Source organism: Pseudophryne corroboree, chromosome 6, assembly GCF_028390025.1.
Source record: "Pseudophryne corroboree isolate aPseCor3 chromosome 6, aPseCor3.hap2, whole genome shotgun sequence".
In the NCBI taxonomy this organism is placed as follows: Eukaryota; Metazoa; Chordata; class Amphibia; order Anura; family Myobatrachidae; genus Pseudophryne; species Pseudophryne corroboree.
The window spans coordinates 97560177-97579890 of record NC_086449.1 but is presented as its reverse complement, the minus strand read 5'-3'; the positions used below and the strand labels follow the sequence as shown (position 1 = coordinate 97579890).

At 46.1% G+C, this 19714-nt stretch overlaps 1 protein-coding gene across 6 annotated transcripts in view; it reads left to right on the top strand.

Annotated features, from left to right (window-relative positions):
- The window catches only part of LOC134936464 (cytokine receptor common subunit beta-like), a 172844-nt gene extending 168472 nt beyond the window's left edge, over positions 1-4372 (top strand). For all 6 annotated transcript variants that reach the window (XM_063931501.1, XM_063931502.1, XM_063931503.1 and 3 more), the window contains one exon: positions 1079-4372. In XM_063931501.1, coding sequence (XP_063787571.1) covers positions 1079-1337 — 259 coding nt within the window. In that variant the 3' untranslated portion in view covers positions 1338-4372. The remainder of the gene's footprint in view (positions 1-1078) is intronic.
- Positions 4373-19714: the final 15342 nt, after the last annotated feature.

Sequence of the window (19714 nt, the reverse complement as noted above, 5' to 3'; positions counted from 1 at the left end):
GGTCCTATTCCCTACCTCCCAAATTTTGGCACATTCCATCATTCTATGCCAAATGTATCAATAATTTTTCCCCTGGGAGAGCAGGAAAGGAAGGGATTTAGGGCCTAATTCAGATCTGATTGCAGCAGCAAATTTGTTAGCTAATGGGCAAAACCATGAGCACTTCGGGGGGGGGGGGGGGAGGGAGGGGGGACAGTGTCTCTCGGACATTGACATGGCAAGTATTGCTACTGCTCAGAGGCACCGCAGAATAACAGTAATCCCATGTATTGATATGCCTAATAAATGCAAATCTTTAGACCACCAAACGATGTGCATTAAGGGGGTAATTCAGATCTGATCGCAGCAGCAAATTTGTTAGCTAATGGGCAAAACCATGTGCACTGCAGGGGGGCCAGATATAACATTTGCAGAGAGAATTAGATTTGGGTGGGTTATTAAGTTTCTGTGCAGGGTAAATACTGGCTGCTTTATTTTTACACTGCAATTTAGATTTCAGTTTGAACACGCCCCACCCAAATGTAACTCTCTCTGCGCATGTTATATCTGCCTCACCTCACTGCACATGGTTTTGCCCATTAGAGAAAAATTTTGCTGCTGCGATCAGGTCTGAATTAGGCCCTTTGTTGTTTATGTATCTGTTCTTTTTGCAAGAACCCCTTATATGTCAAAACTACTGATACAGTCAGAGCTATATTATGGGAGGGGTGACAGGGGCGGCCGTCTCGGGGCCCCCGCACATTAGGGCTGCCCACAGATTTCTGCTTTTTAAATTGAAGGTCTCCCACGGCCACCGAGGGAGACTAAGTCGCCAGCGTGTGCATCTGTCACCGGCCAGGCTGATGCTGCTCCATGGCGTCCAGGGTGAGTGGGTGAGTGAGCGAGTGTGTGTGCATTTGCGCTGGGGAGGGGTGTATCTTTGGCAGTAAGTTATGTGTGTTTACCTGGGGGGGGGGTAGTGTCTATGCCAGCAATTTCAGTAGTTGGGGCCACCACACATTTGTTGCCCAGGCCCCCACCTGGCTTAACACGGCCCTGGATACAGGTCCACTGTGACATTTTTCTTTGTTTCAAATAGGTGGACACCACAGATGTCAAAGGACTCCACTGACTATAATCAAGATAAAGAACAGATTAGCAGACCAGAAAGTGAACTGATTCATAATGATTTTACACAATGTGTATTTGTTATGTATGCAAATGAGGAGTACCCAACATCTTCTGTAGCGGATGGGTACAAGCCTTTTTCAGAGATGATCGACGAACAGCAAAGCGCAGACATGGAGTTTTCCCAGTATACAGTCTCCGCCTTCGATGGACCTTACCTTTTCTCCTAAATAACATTTATGACATAGGCATTAAGATTGGACTTTTTCATATTTCTGTTGTCGTTTTTTGGTTGTACTGAATTTAAAGCAAACACAAGACTGTAAGTATCATAAGACATGGTATAAGAAAATGTGCAGTGGTTAGGCTGGGAGAGTACCTACCCTACAGAAGGGCTGACCAACAAACTAATCGTTAGATGGCAGAGACAATACCCAGCAACAGGACTGCACAACTAACTGGTCATGTTTCTGTAGTGATTATATCTTCTCCCATATCTAACTAGTTGATTGCCATCAGAGGTGTTTTCAATTTAGCAACATAAGATCTCCACTGATTTCAGCTTTCATTTTTTAATATGATCAAATAAATATCATCTTATGTTTGAATGAATAGAAATTTCAATCTCCCAAATTGTCGCTAAATACCAATTCCCAGTGTTTATTCCCATCCATATGAACTGCAGTAAAATATCAAGCAGGAAGCCACAAAGTCTCAACCTTCCCTATGCTTGGGATTAGAAGTATTTTGGATATCGGATTTTTCCATAGTTTGGAATAATTGCATACCATAATGAGATATCATGGCGATGGGACCCAAGTCTAAGCATAGAATGCATTTATGTTTCATAAACACCTTATACACACAGCCTGAAGGTGATTTAATACAATATTTTTAATAATTTTTTGTATTTAACAAAGTTTGTGTACATTGAACCAACAGAAAACAAAGGTTTCACTATTTCAGTCTCACTCAAAAAATTCTGTATTTCGGAATATTCCGTATTTCGGAATATGGGATACTCAACCTGTAATCTATATGGGATACTCAACCTGTAATCTAAATAAGGCTGGGGCCACACATAGCGGCCAAGTGGGTCCCGTTGAACGGGACTCTCTTGGCCGGGAGGGGGGTTCTGTGTGCACACGGATCCTGTTCTGCGGGATGCAACAGAACAGGATCCTGCCAGTGACACACAGGATTTCATAGAATGTGTGAACACTCACAGCTCCATCTACTCTGTCTCTATCTGTGTGTTGTTTTTTTTATAATGACTTATTGGGAGGGATGTTAGGGTTTCAGTGTGTTCCATTGTTCCAGACACCATCCTATTTTTATTTATTAAAGCATAATCTGCTTGCATCCGAAATCGACACTTTGTCCACCTCTGAAAATATAGGTACATTAAGTTATGGTGATTTCCAGCTTTCTGTATGGGTAAACCAAGGTATGATGATTTCCAGCTTTCTGTATGGGTACACCAAGTTATGGCGATTTCCAGCTTTTTGTATGGGTACATTAAGGTATGGTGATTTCCAACTTTCTGTATGGGTACACCAAGGTATGGCGATTTCCAGCTTTCTGTATGGGTACACCAAGTTCTGGCAATTTCCAGCACTCTGTATAGGTACACAAAGTTATGGTGATTTCCAGCTTTCTGTATGGGTACACCAAGGTATGGCAGTTTCCAGCTTTCTATCTGGGTACACCAAGGTATGTTGATTTCCAGCTTTCTGTATGGGTACACCAAGGTATGTCAGTTTCCAGCTTTCTATCTGGGTACACCAAGGTATGGTGATTTCCAGCTTTCTATCTGGGTACACCAATATTAATGTTACAGTTATAATTTACTTTTTTTTTATTGAAATGACAGGGTGACACATTGATTTCCAGCATTTTTAGGGGGAAATGTGCCAAGCAGTGATAAAAGTGGAGAAGTGAGGCAGTGGAGACGTTGCCCATGGCAACCAATCAGCATTGACGTAACATTTAAAATTAGCATACTATAAAAGTACACAGAGTAGCTGATTGGTTGCCATGGGCAACTTCTCCACTGACTCACTTCTCCACTTTTATCACTGCGTAGTACATATCCCCCAGAGTCTCGTTAAAGTTATTTGTTAACATTTTTTACCAGTTGACTGACCAACTCTCTTTTAGACAGACTGACCAACTCTCTTTTAGACACCTTGCAGTAAGACATTGCTTAGCCATCAAGGTTTCAACCATTCACTGTTCTCTTGGTCCGCCACATTGTAGACCTGATTCAAAGGTGGATGCAGTAGCAGCCGCAACTGCACATTTTTATGGAGCACAGCTGTGAATTTATATTAATGCCGCAATCATTGGAATTTGCACAGAGATGACCACTGGCTGCCTCTCCAATCTGCCGCTTCAGACATCGGTCGCATATTTGACATTGCAGCAGCCCTATGGTGGCTCAAAATATCAGCCGGAACATGGACGTCATGTCACACATTCACATCTAGCTGTCCATCCTCCTGTTACCTCTAAGGAACACCAACTGAAATTCCTTTTCTCTGCATTTAAAATGTATTTGCAATTAACATCGATAAACCATCAATGTGCAGTGCTACTCAGAAGCATGCGCAGACTTAAAGCATTGGCCGCTTGCGTCCTCCCTTGATGTTCTTTTTTGTTGAAATTTGTAATTTACACATACTTGTCTACTCTACTGGAAAGGCAGGGAAGCTCCCAAAAATCTGATGGTGCTCCAGATCTCCCCAAAGATAGGACAAGATGCCACTCACCACTAGCCCTCCGCAGTTGCCAACACCTTCCCCTGCAGTGGGCTGTCCAATTATGCAACTCGTGCTGAATTGCATCATTAGGGGCCCGCCCACTCCATAAGAATGCTGGTAATCTTCCATTGTGTGGCTGGGGTGGTCACACCCCCTGCTCCACCAACTATTCTACATCATAAAAGAAACACAAAATTGGGCGCTGATGTTTGAATTGGATATTAGGCGCACGTCCCTGGGGCCTGGTTCCTCTGCCACCACTTTAATAGAACAAGAAAAAACAGATAGGAACTGCGCTCAATATCCAATTTAAGATTGTGTGCATTGAGTTTTTAATACATGTTTCCTAATCATGTCAATTATATACTAATTACGTGCTATAGAAGCGTTATAGATTTCTATTAGTATATGTATGTTGTATTATATTTTATAAAATCCGGCCGGTGATTGTATAAATATATTAAACTGTATTAGAGCAAATAAAATCTTAAATTGGATATTGAGCGCAGTTCCTATCTGTTTTTTCTTATTCTATATCATGTCTCCTTCCTCGTCACCTCCCCTCTCCCATTATGTTTCATGCTGTTTCTATTTTGTTTGCCAGTGATGTGGGGTTATAGGTGGTGGTATAGATTAGAGATGTGCACTTGAAATTTTTCGGGTTTTGTGTTTTGGTTTTGGGTTCGGTTCCGCGGCCGTGTTTTGGGTTCCACCGCGTTTTGGCAAAACCTCACAGAATTTTTTTTGTCGGATTCGGGTGTGTTTTGAATTCGGGTGTTTTTTTCAAAAAACACTAAAAAACAGCTTAAATCATAGAATTTGGGGGTCATTTTGATCCCAAAGTATTATTAACCTCAAAAACCATAATTTCCACTCATTTTCAGTCTATTCTGAATACCTCACACCTCACAATATTATTTTTAGTCCTAAAATTTGCACCGAGGTCGCTGGATGACTAAGCTAAGCGACCCTAGTGGCCGACACAAACACCTGGCCCATCTAGGAGTGGCACTGCAGTGTCACGCAGGATGGCCCTTCCAAAAAACCCTCCCCAAACAGCACATGACGCAAAGAAAAAAAGAGGCGCAATGAGGTAGCTGTGTGACTAAGCTTAGCGACCCTAGTGGCCGACACAAACACCGGGCCCATCTAGGAGTGGCACTGCAGTGTCACGCAGGATGGCCCTTCCAAAAAACACTCCCCAAACAGCACATGACGCAAAGAAGAAAAAAAGAGGCGCAATGAGGTAGCTGTGTGAGTAAGCTAAGCGACCCTAGTGGCCAACACAAACACCTGGCCCATCTAGGAGTGGCACTGCAGTGTCACGCAGGATGTCCCTTCCAAAAAACCCTCCCCAAACAGCACATGACGCAAAGAAAAAAAGAGGCGCAATGAGGTAGCTGTGTGAGTAAGATAAGCGACCCTAGTGGCCGACACAAACACCTGGCCCATCTAGGAGTGGCACTGCAGTGTCACGCAGGATGTCCCTTCCAAAAAACCCTCCCCAAACAGCACATGGCGCAAAGAAAAAAAGAGGCGCAATGAGGTAGCTGTGTGAGTAAGATAAGCGACCCTAGTGGCCGACACAAACACCGGGCCCATCTAGGAGTGGCACTGCAGTGTCACGCAGGATGTCCCTTCCAAAAAACCCTCCCCAAACAGCACATGACGCAAAGAAAAAAAGAGGCGCAATGAGGTAGCTGTGTGAGTAAGATAAGCGACCCTAGTGGCCGACACAAACACCTGGCCCATCTAGGAGTGGCACTGCAGTGTCACGCAGGATGGCCCTTCCAAAAAACCCTCCCCAAACAGCACATGACGCAAAGAAAAAAAGAGGCGCAATGAGGTAGCTGTGTGAGTAAGATAAGCGACCCTAGTGGCCGACACAAACACCGGGCCCATCTAGGAGTGGCACTGCAGTGTCACGCAGGATGGCCCTTCCAAAAAACCCTCCCCAAACAGCACATGACGCAAAGAAAAAAGAGGCGCAATGAGGTAGCTGTGTGAGTAAGATAAGCGACCCTAGTGGCCGACACAAACACCGGGCCCATCTAGGAGTGGCACTGCAGTGTCACGCAGGATGGCCCTTCCAAAAAACCCTCCCCAAACAGCACATGACGCAAAGAAAAAAAGAGGCGCAATGAGGTAGCTGTGTGAGTAAGATAAGCGACCCTAGTGGCCGACACAAACACCGGGCCCATCTAGGAGTGGCACTGCAGTGTCACGCAGGATGGCCCTTCCAAAAAATACTCCCCAAACAGCACATGACGCAAAGAAAAATTAAAGAAAAAAGAGGTGCAAGATGGAATTGTGTTTGGGCCCTCCCACCCACCCTTATGTTGTATAAACAGGACATGCACACTTTAACCAACCCATCATTTCAGTGACAGGGTCTGCCACACGACTGTGACTGAAATGACGGGTTGGTTTGGACCCCCACCAAAAAAGAAGCAATTAATCTCTCCTTGCACAAACTGGCTCTACAGAGGCAAGATGTCCACCTCATCATCATCCTCCGATATATCACCGTGTACATCCCCCTCCTCACAGATTATCAATTCGTCCCCACTGGAATCCACCATCTCAGCTCCCTGTGTACTTTGTGGAGGCAATTGCTGCTGGTCAATGTCTCCACGGAGGAATTGATTATAATTCATTTTAATGAACATCATCTTCTCCACATTTTCTGGATGTAACCTCGTACGCCGATTGCTGACAAGGTGAGCGGCGGCACTAAACACTCTTTCGGAGTACACACTTGTGGGAGGGCAACTTAGGTAGAATAAAGCCAGTTTGTGCAAGGGCCTCCAAATTGCCTCTTTTTCCTGCCAGTATAAGTACGGACTGTGTGACGTGCCTACTTGGATGCGGTCACTCATATAATCCTCCACCATTCTTTCAATGGTGAGAGAATCATATGCAGTGACAGTAGACGACATGTCCGTAATCGTTGTCAGGTCCTTCAGTCCGGACCAGATGTCAGCATCAGCAGTCGCTCCAGACTGCCCTGCATCACCGCCAGCGGGTGGGCTCGGAATTCTGAGCCTTTTCCTCGCACCCCCAGTTGCGGGAGAATGTGAAGGAGGAGATGTTGACAGGTCGCGTTCCGCTTGACTTGACAATTTTCTCACCAGCAGGTCTTTGAACCCCAGCAGACTTGTGTCTGCCGGAAAGAGAGATCCAAGGTAGGCTTTAAATCTAGGATCGAGCATGGTGGCCAAAATGTAGTGCTCTGATTTCAACAGATTGACCACCCGTGAATCCTTGTTAAGCGAATTAAGGGCTCCATCCACAAGTCCCACATGCCTAGCGGAATCGCTCCGTGTTAGCTCCTCCTTCAATGTCTCCAGCTTCTTCTGCAAAAGCCTGATGAGGGGAATGACCTGACTCAGGCTGGCAGTGTCTGAACTGACTTCACGTGTGGCAAGTTCAAAGGGCATCAGAACCTTGCACAATGTTGAAATCATTCTCCACTGCGCTTGAGACAGGTGCATTCCACCTCCTATATCGTGCTGAATTGTATAGGCTTGAATGGCCTTTTGCTGCTCCTCCAACCTCTGAAGCATATAGAGGGTTGAATTCCACCTCGTTACCACTTCTTGCTTCAGATGATGGCAGGGCAGGTTCAGTTGTTTTTGGTGGTGCTCCAGTCTTCTGTACGTGGTCCCTGTACGCCGAAAGTGTCCCGCAATTCTTCTGGCCACCGACAGCATCTCTTGCACACCCCTGTCGTTTTTTTAAAAATTCTGCACCACCAAATTCAAGGTATGTGCAAAACATGGGACGTGCTGGAATTTGCCCAGATTTAATGCACACACAATATTGCTGGCGTTGTCCGATGCCACAAATCCACAGGAGAGTCCAATTGGGGTAAGCCATTCCGCGATGATCTTCCTCAGTTGCCGTAAGAGGTTTTCAGCTGTGTGCGTATTCTGGAAAGCGGTGATACAAAGCGTAGCCTGCCTAGGAAAGAGTTGGCGTTTGCGAGATGCTGCTACTGGTGCCGCCGCTGCTGTTCTTGCGGCGGGAGTCCATACATCTACCCAGTGGGCTGTCACAGTCATATAGTCCTGACCCTGCCCTGCTCCACTTGTCCACATGTCCGTGGTTAAGTGGACATTGGGTACAACTGCATTTTTTAGGACACTGGTGAGTCTTTTTCTGACGTCCGTGTACATTCTCGGTATCGCCTGCCTAGAGAAGTGGAACCTAGATGGTATTTGGTAACGGGGGCACACTACCTCAAGAAATTGTCTAGTTCCCTGTGAACTAACGGCGGATACCGGACGCACGTCTAACACCAACATAGTTGTCAAGGCCTCAGTTATCCGCTTTGCAGCAGGATGACTGCTGTGATATTTCATCTTCCTCGCAAAGGACTGTTGGACAGTCAATTGCTTACTGGAAGTAGTACAAGTGGGCTTACGACTTCCCCTCTGGGATGACGATCGACTCCCAGCAGCAACAACAGCAGCGCCAGCAGCAGTAGGCATTACACTCAAGGATGCATCGGAGGAATCCCAGGCAGGAGAGGACTCGTCAGAATTGCCAGTGACATGGCCTGCAGGACTATTGGCATTCCTGGGTAAGGAGGAAATTTACACTGAGGGAGTTGGTGGGGTGGTTTGCGTGAGCTTGGTTACAAGAGGAAGGGATTTACTGGTCAGTGGACTGCTTCCGCGGTCACCCAAAGTTTTTGAACTTGTCACTGACTTATTATGAATGCGTTGCAGGTGACGTATAAGGGAGGATGTTCCGAGGTGGTTAACGTCCTTACCCCTACTTATTACAGCTTGACAAAGGCAACACACGGCTTGACACCTGTTGTCCGCATTTCTGTTGAAATACTTCCACACCGAAGAGCTGATTTTTTGGGTATTTTCACCAGGCATGTCAATGGCCATATTCCTCCCATGGACAACAGGTGTCTCACCGGGTGCCTGACTTAAACAAACCACCTCACCATCAGAATCCTCCTGGTCAATTTCCTCCCCAGCGCCAGCAACACCCATATCCTCCTCATCCTGGTGTACTTCAACACTGACATCTTCAATCTGACTATCAGGAACTGGACTGCGGGTGCTCCTTCCAGCACTTGCAGGGGGCGTGCAAATGGTGGAAGGTGCATGCTCTTCACGTCCAGTGTTGGGAAGGTCAGGCATCGCAACCGACACAATTGGAGTCGGACTCTCCTTGTGGATTTGGGATTTCGAAGAACGCACAGTTCTTTGCGGTGCTACTGCTTTTGCCATCTTGAGTCTTTTCATTTTTCTAGCGAGAGGCTGAGTGCTTCCATCCTCATGTGAAGCTGAACCACTAGCCATGAACATAGGCCAGGGCCTCAGCCGTTCCTTGCCACTCCGTGTGGTAAATGGCAAATTGGCAAGTTTACGCTTCTCCTCCGTCAATTTTATTTTAGGTTTTGGAGTCCTTTTTTTACTGATATTTGGTGTTTTGGATTTTACATGCTCTGTACTATGACATTGGGCATCGGCCTTGGCAGACGACGTTGCTGGCATTTCATCGTCTCGGCCATGACTAGTGGCAGCAGCTTCAGCACGAGGTGGAAGTGGATCTTGATCTTTCCCTAATTTTGGAACCTCAACATTTTTGTTCTCCATATTTTAATAGGCACAACTAAAAGGCACCTCAGGTAAACAATGGAGATGGATGGATACTAGTATACTTATGGATGGACTGCCGAGTGCCGACACAGAGGTAGCTACAGCCGTGGACTACCGTACTGTGTCTGCTGATAATATAGACTGGATGATAATGAGATGAAATCAATATATATGTATATATAATATCACTAGTACTGCAGCCGGACAGGTATATATATTTATTATGTAATGACTGATGACGGACCTGCTGGACACTGTCAGCTCAGCAGCACCGCAGACTGCTACAGTAAGCTACTATAGTAGTATGTATAAAGAAGAAAGAAAAAAAAAAAACCACGGGTAGGTGGTATACAATTATGGATGGACTGCCGAGTGCCGACACAGAGGTAGCTACAGCCGTGGACTAACGTACTGTGTCTGCTGATAATATAGACTGGATGATAATGAGATGAAATCAATATATATGTATATATATATAATATCACTAGTACTGCAGCCGGACAGGTATATATATTTATTATGTAATGACTGATGACGGACCTGCTGGACACTGTCAGCTCAGCAGCACCGCAGACTGCTACAGTAAGCTACTATAGTAGTATGTATAAAGAAGAAAGAAAAAAAAAAACCACGGGTAGGTGGTATACAATTATGGATGGACTGCCGAGTGCCGACACAGAGGTAGCTACAGCCGTGGACTAACGTACTGTGTCTGCTGATAATATAGACTGGATGATAATGAGATGAAATCAATATATATATATGTATATATAATATCACTAGTACTGCAGCCGGACAGGTATATATATTTATTATGTAATGACTGATGACGGACCTGCTGGACACTGTCAGCTCAGCAGCACCGCAGACTGCTACAGTAAGCTACTATAGTAGTATGTATAAAGAAGAAAGAAAAAAAAAAACCACGGGTAGGTGGTATACAATTATGGATGGACTGCCGAGTGCCGACACAGAGGTAGCTACAGCCGTGGACTAACGTACTGTGTCTGCTGATAATATAGACTGGATGATAATGAGATGAAATCAATATATATGTATATATAATATCACTAGTACTGCAGCCGGACAGGTATATATATTTATTATGTAATGACTGATGACGGACCTGCTGGACACTGTCAGCTCAGCAGCACCGCAGACTGCTACAGTAAGCTACTATAGTAGTATGTATAAAGAAGAAAGAAAAAAAAAAAACCACGGGTAGGTGGTAAACAATTATGGATGGACTGCCGAGTGCCGACACAGAGGTAGCTACAGCCGTGGACTACCGTACTGTGTCTGCTGATAATATAGACTGGATGATAATGAGATGAAATCAATATATATGTATATATAATATCACTAGTACTGCAGCCGGACAGGTATATATATTTATTATGTAATGACTGATGACGGACCTGCTGGACACTGTCAGCTCAGCAGCACCGCAGACTGCTACAGTAAGCTACTATAGTAGTATGTATAAAGAAGAAAGAAAAAAAAAAACACGGGTAGGTGGTATACAATTATGGATGGACTGCCGAGTGCCGACACAGAGGTAGCTACAGCCGTGGACTAACGTACTGTGTCTGCTGATAATATAGACTGGATGATAATGAGATGAAATCAATATATATATATATATATATATATATAATTATATAATATCACTAGTACTGCAGCCGGACAGGTATATATATTTATTATGTAATGACTGATGACGGACCTGCTGGACACTGTCAGCTCAGCAGCACCGCAGACTGCTACAGTAAGCTACTATAGTAGTATGTATAAAGAAGAAAAAAAAAAAAAAATACACGGGTAGGTGCTAGGTGGTATACAATATTATATATATATTATATACAATTATATATTGTGACAAGAACACTGGGATAGTGTTTGAGGGCAGGTATATTTGTCCCAGGTTCTTGTCTTACATGTTTTAGAAAATGTTAACTTCTAGGAAAAATGCTTTTTGTTTTGTCTGAACCTTTTCAGTTTGCTGTAAAAGCTGGGTAAAGGCTCTGAGAGAGAGATAAGGCGAGTTCTAGACATTGGGCCCAGTTCGGGTCTTTGGCCTCACAGAGGGCTAATCAGGGTTTCAGCTGTGTAAGTGTGTTATAGTGCTGCTAACCTGATTAGTATGGGCAGACTGCCTGGGAAGGCTGAGGGATCTGTGTGTGAGAGACACGCTTTCTGATGCAAGTAAGCTATACAGTTTGTACTGAAGAACTCTGTGTTTTGTTTAGTGACAGTTAGGAATATCTTATGTTTAGTTAGTGCCGGACAGGCAAGGTATTTTTATTTTGGGGTTTGTTTTATTTTCTGTTTCAATAAAACTGGCCGGGGTCAGTTGTACCAGAAACTGGACTTGTGTTGTTCCTCAGCTGCTGCGTGCTACCATATTCCCCAGGAAAAGGCGCCTTGCACCCCTACAGTGTTACAACTTGGTGGAGAATGCGAGCAACCCCGTTCTGCGCATAAGTGAAAGCAGCAGCTTTGTGAGGCCTGCAGAAAACGGTGGTTTATGCAGATACAGCCCAGTGTGAAGTTACTGAGACTCACCCCTGAGGGTTTGATATATGTCTTGGGTGAAAGCAGCTACAAAGCCGTCTGAAAAATCTGTCGACATGGAGGATCTGCTTAAAGCCTTGCTGCAAGCTACAGCGGCTCAGCAGGAGGCCAACCGACAGCAGCAGGTGGCAATGGAGGAAAATAGGAGACAGCAGCAGGTGGCTATTGACGAACTTTACCGGCAACAGCGTCAGGATAGAGAGGCCTTAACAGAAGTGGTGCAGAGCCTTGCAGCCCGGATTGGAGATGTGGCCGTCAGTGCTCCGACCAGCTCTAGTTCTATACGGGCCAGTCACTTCTTGCAGAAAATGACAGAGGCTGACGATGTGGAGGCCTACTTGACCACGTTTGAAAGGACTGCAGAGCGTGAGAACTGGCCAAAAGCACAGTGGGCCAGTCTGCTGGCACCTTTTCTGTCAGGTGAGCCCCAAAAAGCGTACTTTGATTTAAGCCCTGCTGAGGCTCGGGACTATGATAAACTAAAGACTGAGATCCTGACCCGCCTGGGAGTCACGCTGTCAGTACGAGCACAACGGGTGCACCGTTGGGTGTACGCCATGGAGAAGCCTCCGCGCTCTCAGATGCACGACCTTATTCAGCTAACAAAAAAATGGCTACAGCCAGAGACATTAACCGGTCCCCAGATGGTTGAAAGAGTCGTCATGGACCGCTACTTGAGATCTTTGCCCATGGTCCTGCGCAAGTGGGTGAGCCATGGAAACCCGGGTACTGCTGACCAATTAGTAGACATGGTAGAGCGGTATTTGGCAGCAGAGGAACTACTGATGACCACCCAGCAACCCATAGATCCTCGACAGCGCCCTTCAGTAAAGACTGGTAAGACTGTTCCGTGGGAAAACGTTGCTGGGCGGTTAAGAGAACGCAAGGCTGGAGAGACTGTAAACACTGGCCCTGGAGACAGGCCAATGGGGCTAGAACGGTCTATGTTGCCCAAACGGGTTGATAATCGTGTGGTTAAATGTTTTAGATGTGGTATGCCAGGTCATGTTGTTGCCAATTGCCCAGTCATGCAAGAACCCATGCAATGTGATGCTGCCTTTGAATGTCGCAGAATGTCTTTCTTTGCTAGGTTAGCCTGTACTGTGGTACCTTCACCTGAGCTGGAAAAACAAATGTGTGATGTGTTCTTAGAGGGTAACCGGGTAGAGGCCTTGCTAGATTCAGGAAGTTTAGTTACCCTCGTGAAAGCTGGGTTAGTGAACCCCTTAAAGGTCCAGCAAATACCTATTGGGGTAACTTGCATACATGGGGATACCCAACATTATGCCACTGCTGAGGTGAATATAGAAACTTGTTGTGGGTCAGCAATGGTTAAAGTGGGACTGGTCCCTACCTTGGTGCATGAGGCCATAATAGGGAGGGATTTTCCTCATTTTTGGAAACTGTGGGAATCACGGTTATCAACAGATGTGAGAAGTAAAAAGCCAGTTGATAATACCGGTGATTTTATGGATGTACGTGGGTCTTCGGAACTTTCTGGCCCTTTGCCTTTTGCTAGTTTGGCTGGGGAAGTGACAGATGGGGAGTCCAGTGAGGACCCTCTTGCCGGGAACAGAGACATAGTAGTTAGAACTGAAAGCGTGCCTGACCTGGAGGTAAAGAAGGATCTGTTTGCGTCTGAACAGTTAAAGGATCCTACCTTAATAAAGGCTAGAGAGAATGTTAAGATTGTTAATGGGGAACCTGTGGTACCAGGTGACAGGGTTACGTATCCCCACATGGCCATCTGTAATGAGCTCTTGTACCACATTGTCAAAAGGGGTGAGGATGTGGTAGAACAGCTGGTAGTTCCCCAGCCTTATCGGAGAACGGTACTAGATTTAGCTCATAGTCACGTTACCGCAGGACATTTAGGGGCAGAAAAAACCACTGAAAGAGTTTTACAAAGGTTCTTTTGGCCAGGGGTTTATAAAGAAGTGTCTGAATATTGTTCTTCCTGTCCTGAATGCCAGTATCATGCCCCTAGACCCCATTTCAGGAGCCCACTAGTTCCCATGCCTATTACAGAGGTCCCGTTTGACAGAATAGCCATGGATCTCGTGGGGCCCTTGTTAAAGTCTGCTCGGGGCCATCAGTATATCCTGGTAATTATGGACTATGCCACTCGATATCCTGAGGCTGTCCCTTTACGCACTATCACAACCAAGGCGATAGCTAAGGAGCTGGTGCAGGTATTTAGTAGAGTGGGAATACCAAAAGAAATTTTGACTGACCAAGGTACTCCATTTATGTCAAGGATCATGAAAGAATTGTGCAAGTTATTTAAGGTCACTCACCTCAGGACGTCCATCTACCATCCCCAAACTGACGGGTTGGTGGAAAGGTTTAATAAAACATTAAAAAGTATGTTAAAAAAGGTTGTTGAGAGAGATGGGAAAAACTGGGATTGTTTGTTGCCCTACTTGTTAATGGCCATCAGAGAAGTTCCTCAGTCCTCTACGGGGTTTTCTCCGTTTGATTTGTTGTATGGTAGACACCCCAGAGGGTTGTTGGATATTGCCAAAGAGACGTGGGAAGGACAGCCCACTCCTTATAGAAGCGTTATTGAGCATGTAACACAAATGCAGGATAGGATTGCAGCCGTGGTACCTGTTGTCAGAGAGCACATGGAACAGGCCCAAAGTGCTCAACAGAGGGTCTATAACCGGAGTGCCAAGATACGGGAATTTGCTCCTGGAGATAGAGTTCTTGTTTTGGTACCCACTGTGGAAAGCAAATTCCTAGCTAAATGGCAGGGTCCATTTGAGATTAGGGAAAAAGTGAATGAGGTTAATTACAAAGTATACCAGCCGGGAAAGAGAAAACCCGAACAGATTTACCATGTTAACTTAATCAAACCCTGGAAAGATAGGTTGTCTCTGTCAGCGGAGCCTTGCCCTTCGGTGTCTTCACCCCGGTTGCTTCCCGCAGTGAAGGTGTCAGAGACATTATCAGCTGATCAGAACAATCAGGTTAAAGAATTTCTCATCCAAAATAGGGAGGTATTTTCAGAGCTGCCTGGCCGAACGACCATAATAAAACATGACATTGTCACAGAACCAGGGGTCAGGGTTCATTTAAAGCCATATAGGATTCCTGAAGCTCAGCGAGAAGCTATTTCTAAGGAAGTTAAAACCATGTTAGAACTTGGAGTCATAGAGGAGTCTAACAGTGAGTGGTCCAGTCCCATAGTGCTCATCCCGAAGCCCGACGGTAGCATACGCTTCTGTAATGACTTTCGTAAGTTAAATGAGGTGTCCAAGTTTGACGCATACCCCATGCCCCGTGTGGATGAGCTTGTAGAAAGGCTGGGAACAGCCAGGTTTCTCACCACATTGGACCTGACCAAAGGTTACTGGCAAATACCTTTATCTGATAGCGCCAAAGAAAAAACAGCCTTTTCGGTTCCGGAGGGGCTGTACCAGTATAAGATGTTACCCTTTGGGTTGCATGGGGCTCCAGCAACCTTTCAACGGGTGATGGATAAAATTTTGAGGCCCCATAGAAAATATGCAGCTGCCTATTTGGATGATGTGGTAATTCACAGTACAGACTGGGGGTCCCATTTGGTTAAAGTACAAGCAGTACTGGACTCAATCAGAGAGGCAGGGTTAACTGCTAACCCAAAGAAGTGCTGCCTCGCAATGGAGGAGGTCAAATACTTGGGCTTCACCATAGGCAGAGGTCTGATTAGGCCCCAATTGAATAAAGTTGATGCTATTCAAAACTGGCCTCGTCCAGTGAATAAAAAACAGGTAAGGGCTTTTTTGGGAATTACTGGGTACTATAGACGGTTTATTCCTAATTTTGCGACCACAGCGGTGCCGTTGTCAGACCTTACCAAAGGGAAGCAGTCAAATGTGGTGAAATGGAACCCTGATGCAGAAAAGGCGTTCCAAGCGTTAAAAGTGGCTTTGTGTTCACAACCGGTGTTGATAACACCAGATTTTTCAAAAGAATTTGTGGTACAGACAGATGCCTCAGAGGTAGGGATAGGTGCTGTGCTGTCCCAAACCAGAGATGGGGACGAACACCCTATCATTTATTTGAGTAGGAAACTCAATGAGCATGAAAAAAGGTATGCCATTGTGGAAAAGGAGGCTTTGGCCATTAAGTGGGCACTAGATACCTTGAGATATTACCTCTTGGGTAGACAATTCAGACTAGTGACAGACCATGCCCCTTTAAAATGGATGTATGTAAATAGAGGCAAGAATGCTCGTGTAACTAGATGGTTTCTAGCGTTGCAGGACTTTAAGTTTACTGTCGAACATAGACCGGGAACACAATTGGCCAACGCAGATGCATTGTCTCGCATCTTCTGTTTGGGGGCTACAAGTGTTCCGGCCCCTAGGTCGAAACAGGGGAGGGGGATATGTGACAAGAACACTGGGATAGTGTTTGAGGGCAGGTATATTTGTCCCAGGTTCTTGTCTTACATGTTTTAGAAAATGTTAACTTCTAGGAAAAATGCTTTTTGTTTTGTCTGAACCTTTTCAGTTTGCTGTAAAAGCTGGGTAAAGGCTCTGAGAGAGAGATAAGGCGAGTTCTAGACATTGGGCCCAGTTCGGGTCTTTGGCCTCACAGAGGGCTAATCAGGGTTTCAGCTGTGTAAGTGTGTTATAGTGCTGCTAACCTGATTAGTATGGGCAGACTGCCTGGGAAGGCTGAGGGATCTGTGTGTGAGAGACACGCTTTCTGATGCAAGTAAGCTATACAGTATGTACTGAAGAACTCTGTGTTTTGTTTAGTGACAGTTAGGAATATCTTATGTTTAGTTAGTGCCGGACAGGCAAGGTATTTTTATTTTGGGGTTTGTTTTATTTTCTGTTTCAATAAAACTGGCCGGGGTCAGTTGTACCAGAAACTGGACTTGTGTTGTTCCTCAGCTGCTGCGTGCTGCCATATTCCCCAGGAAAAGGCGCCTTGCACCCCTACAGTGTTACAACTTATATATATATATATATATTAAACTCATAAACTGGTGGTGATTATTAAACTGGTGGTCAGGTCACTGGTCACACTATCAGCAACTTGCAAGTAGTACTCCTGAGTCCTAAGCAGACAATCACAATATATATTATACTGGTGGTCAGTGTGGTCACAAACAATGGCAGTGTGGCACTCTGGCAGCAAAAGTGTGCACTGTACGTTATATGTACTCCTGAGTCCTGAGTCCTGCTCTCAGACTCTAACTGCTCCCCACTGTCAGTGTCTCCCCCACAAGTCAGATAATACAGTCACACTATCTCTATCACTTCAGCAAGTACTAGTAGTAGTAGTACTCCTCCTAATGCTCCCCAAAATTACTACTGTGTCTCTCTCTGTCTCACTCTCATCTCGAATCTCTATAAACGGAGAGCACGCCAGCCACGTCCTCTCCCTATGAATCTCAATGCACGTGTGAAAATGGCGGCGACGCGCGGCTCCTTATATAGAATCCGAGTCTCGCGATAGAATCCGAGCCTCGCGAGAATCTGACAGCGTGATGATGACGTTCGGGCGCGCTCGGGTTAACCGAGCAAGGCGGGAAGATCCGAGTCGCTCGGACCCGTGTAAAAAAAACTGAAGTTCGGGCGGGTTCGGATTCCGAGGAACCGAACCCGCTCATCTCTAGTATAGATGTGGCCAGTTTTTCTTGTCTAGTAAAACTATGGGTGATTTCTCCTGTGTCACCTTTGCATTATGGTGTTTACAGTGAATTCTTATTAATAGTTTATTAATTTGAGGATTGGGTGGGCAAAGATAAAAGCAGGTTTATATAATGAACAAGCAAACTTAAAAGTTTTGATCATATGAACAATGGGAGTCATTCCGAGTTGATCATAGCTGTGCTAAATTTAGCACAGCTACGATCAAGCACTCAGACATGCGGGGGGACGCCAAGCACAGGGTTAGTCTGCCTCGCATGTCAGTGCCACCCCCCCCCCCCCCCCGCAGAAATACAAAAGCATCGCACAGTGGCGATGCTTTTGCAACTCAGGAGTTACTCCTGGCCAGCGCAGCTCCTGCGGCTGGCCGGAAGAACCTCTTCGCTGCCCCGAGTCGCAGCGTCTGCGTGTGACATCATGCAGCCGCCTATGCCCGCCCCCTCAACGGTCCGGCCTTGCCTGGGTTGGCCGGACAGCGCCCCCTAAATGGCAGCTTAATGCCGCCATCCAGCCCCTTCCCACCCAGCGACGGCCTCTGCCTCAGAGGTGATAGCTAGGCAATGGTGGCCTTCGGCTGTCTGGCATGCGCCGGCACACTGCGGCACCGGCGCATGCGCAGTTCCGACCCGATCACTGCGCTGCGATAAACTGCAGCAAGCGATCAGGTAGGAATAACCCCCTATATCCCCTTGCTTTTATTTGATAGATACACACAGGTTTGTGGGATATTGGGTCTAATTCAGACCTGATCGCTCCTCTGCATTTTTGCAGAGGTCTGCGATCAGATAGCCGCTGCTCATAGAGAGTGAAAACCAGCTCAGATCAGCCTTGATCTTGCACAGACAGCGATGCTGGGGAGGATTTAGCAGTACGCAGACTGATAACAAATTGGGCAGAATGCCCAGATGGCTTTGAATGGCCTAAATTGGGAGCAAACTCCGGTTGTACTGCTTCGAGGGCTGTCACAGTCATATAGTCCTGACCCTGCCCTGCTCCACTTGTCCACATGTCCGTGGTTAAGTGGACATTGGGTACAACTGCATTTTTTAGGACACTGGTGAGTCTTTTTCTGACGTCCGTGTACATTCTCGGTATCGCCTGCCTAGAGAAGTGGAACCTAGATGGTATTTGGTAACGGGGGCACACTACCTCAAGAAATTGTCTAGTTCCCTGTGAACTAACGGCGGATACCGGACGCACGTCTAACACCAACATAGTTGTCAAGGCCTCAGTTATCCGCTTTGCAGCAGGATGACTGCTGTGATATTTCATCTTCCTCGCAAAGGACTGTTGGACAGTCAATTGCTTACTGGAAGTAGTACAAGTGGGCTTACGACTTCCCCTCTGGGATGACGATCGACTCCCAGCAGCAACAACAGCAGCGCCAGCAGCAGTAGGCATTACACTCAAGGATGCATCGGAGGAATCCCAGGCAGGAGAGGACTCGTCAGAATTGCCAGTGACATGGCCTGCAGGACTATTGGCATTCCTGGGTAAGGAGGAAATTGACACTGAGGGAGTTGGTGGGGTGGTTTGCGTGAGCTTGGTTACAAGAGGAAGGGATTTACTGGTCAGTGGACTGCTTCCGCGGTCACCCAAAGTTTTTGAACTTGTCACTGACTTATTATGAATGCGTTGCAGGTGACGTATAAGGGAGGATGTTCCGAGGTGGTTAACGTCCTTACCCCTACTTATTACAGCTTGACAAAGGCAACACACGGCTTGACACCTGTTGTCCGCATTTCTGTTGAAATACTTCCACACCGAAGAGCTGATTTTTTGGGTATTTTCACCAGGCATGTCAATGGCCATATTCCTCCCACGGACAACAGGTGTCTCACCGGGTGCCTGACTTAAACAAACCACCTCACCATCAGAATCCTCCTGGTCAATTTCCTCCCCAGCGCCAGCAACACCCATATCCTCCTCATCCTGGTGTACTTCAACACTGACATCTTCAATCTGACTATCAGGAACTGGACTGCGGGTGCTCCTT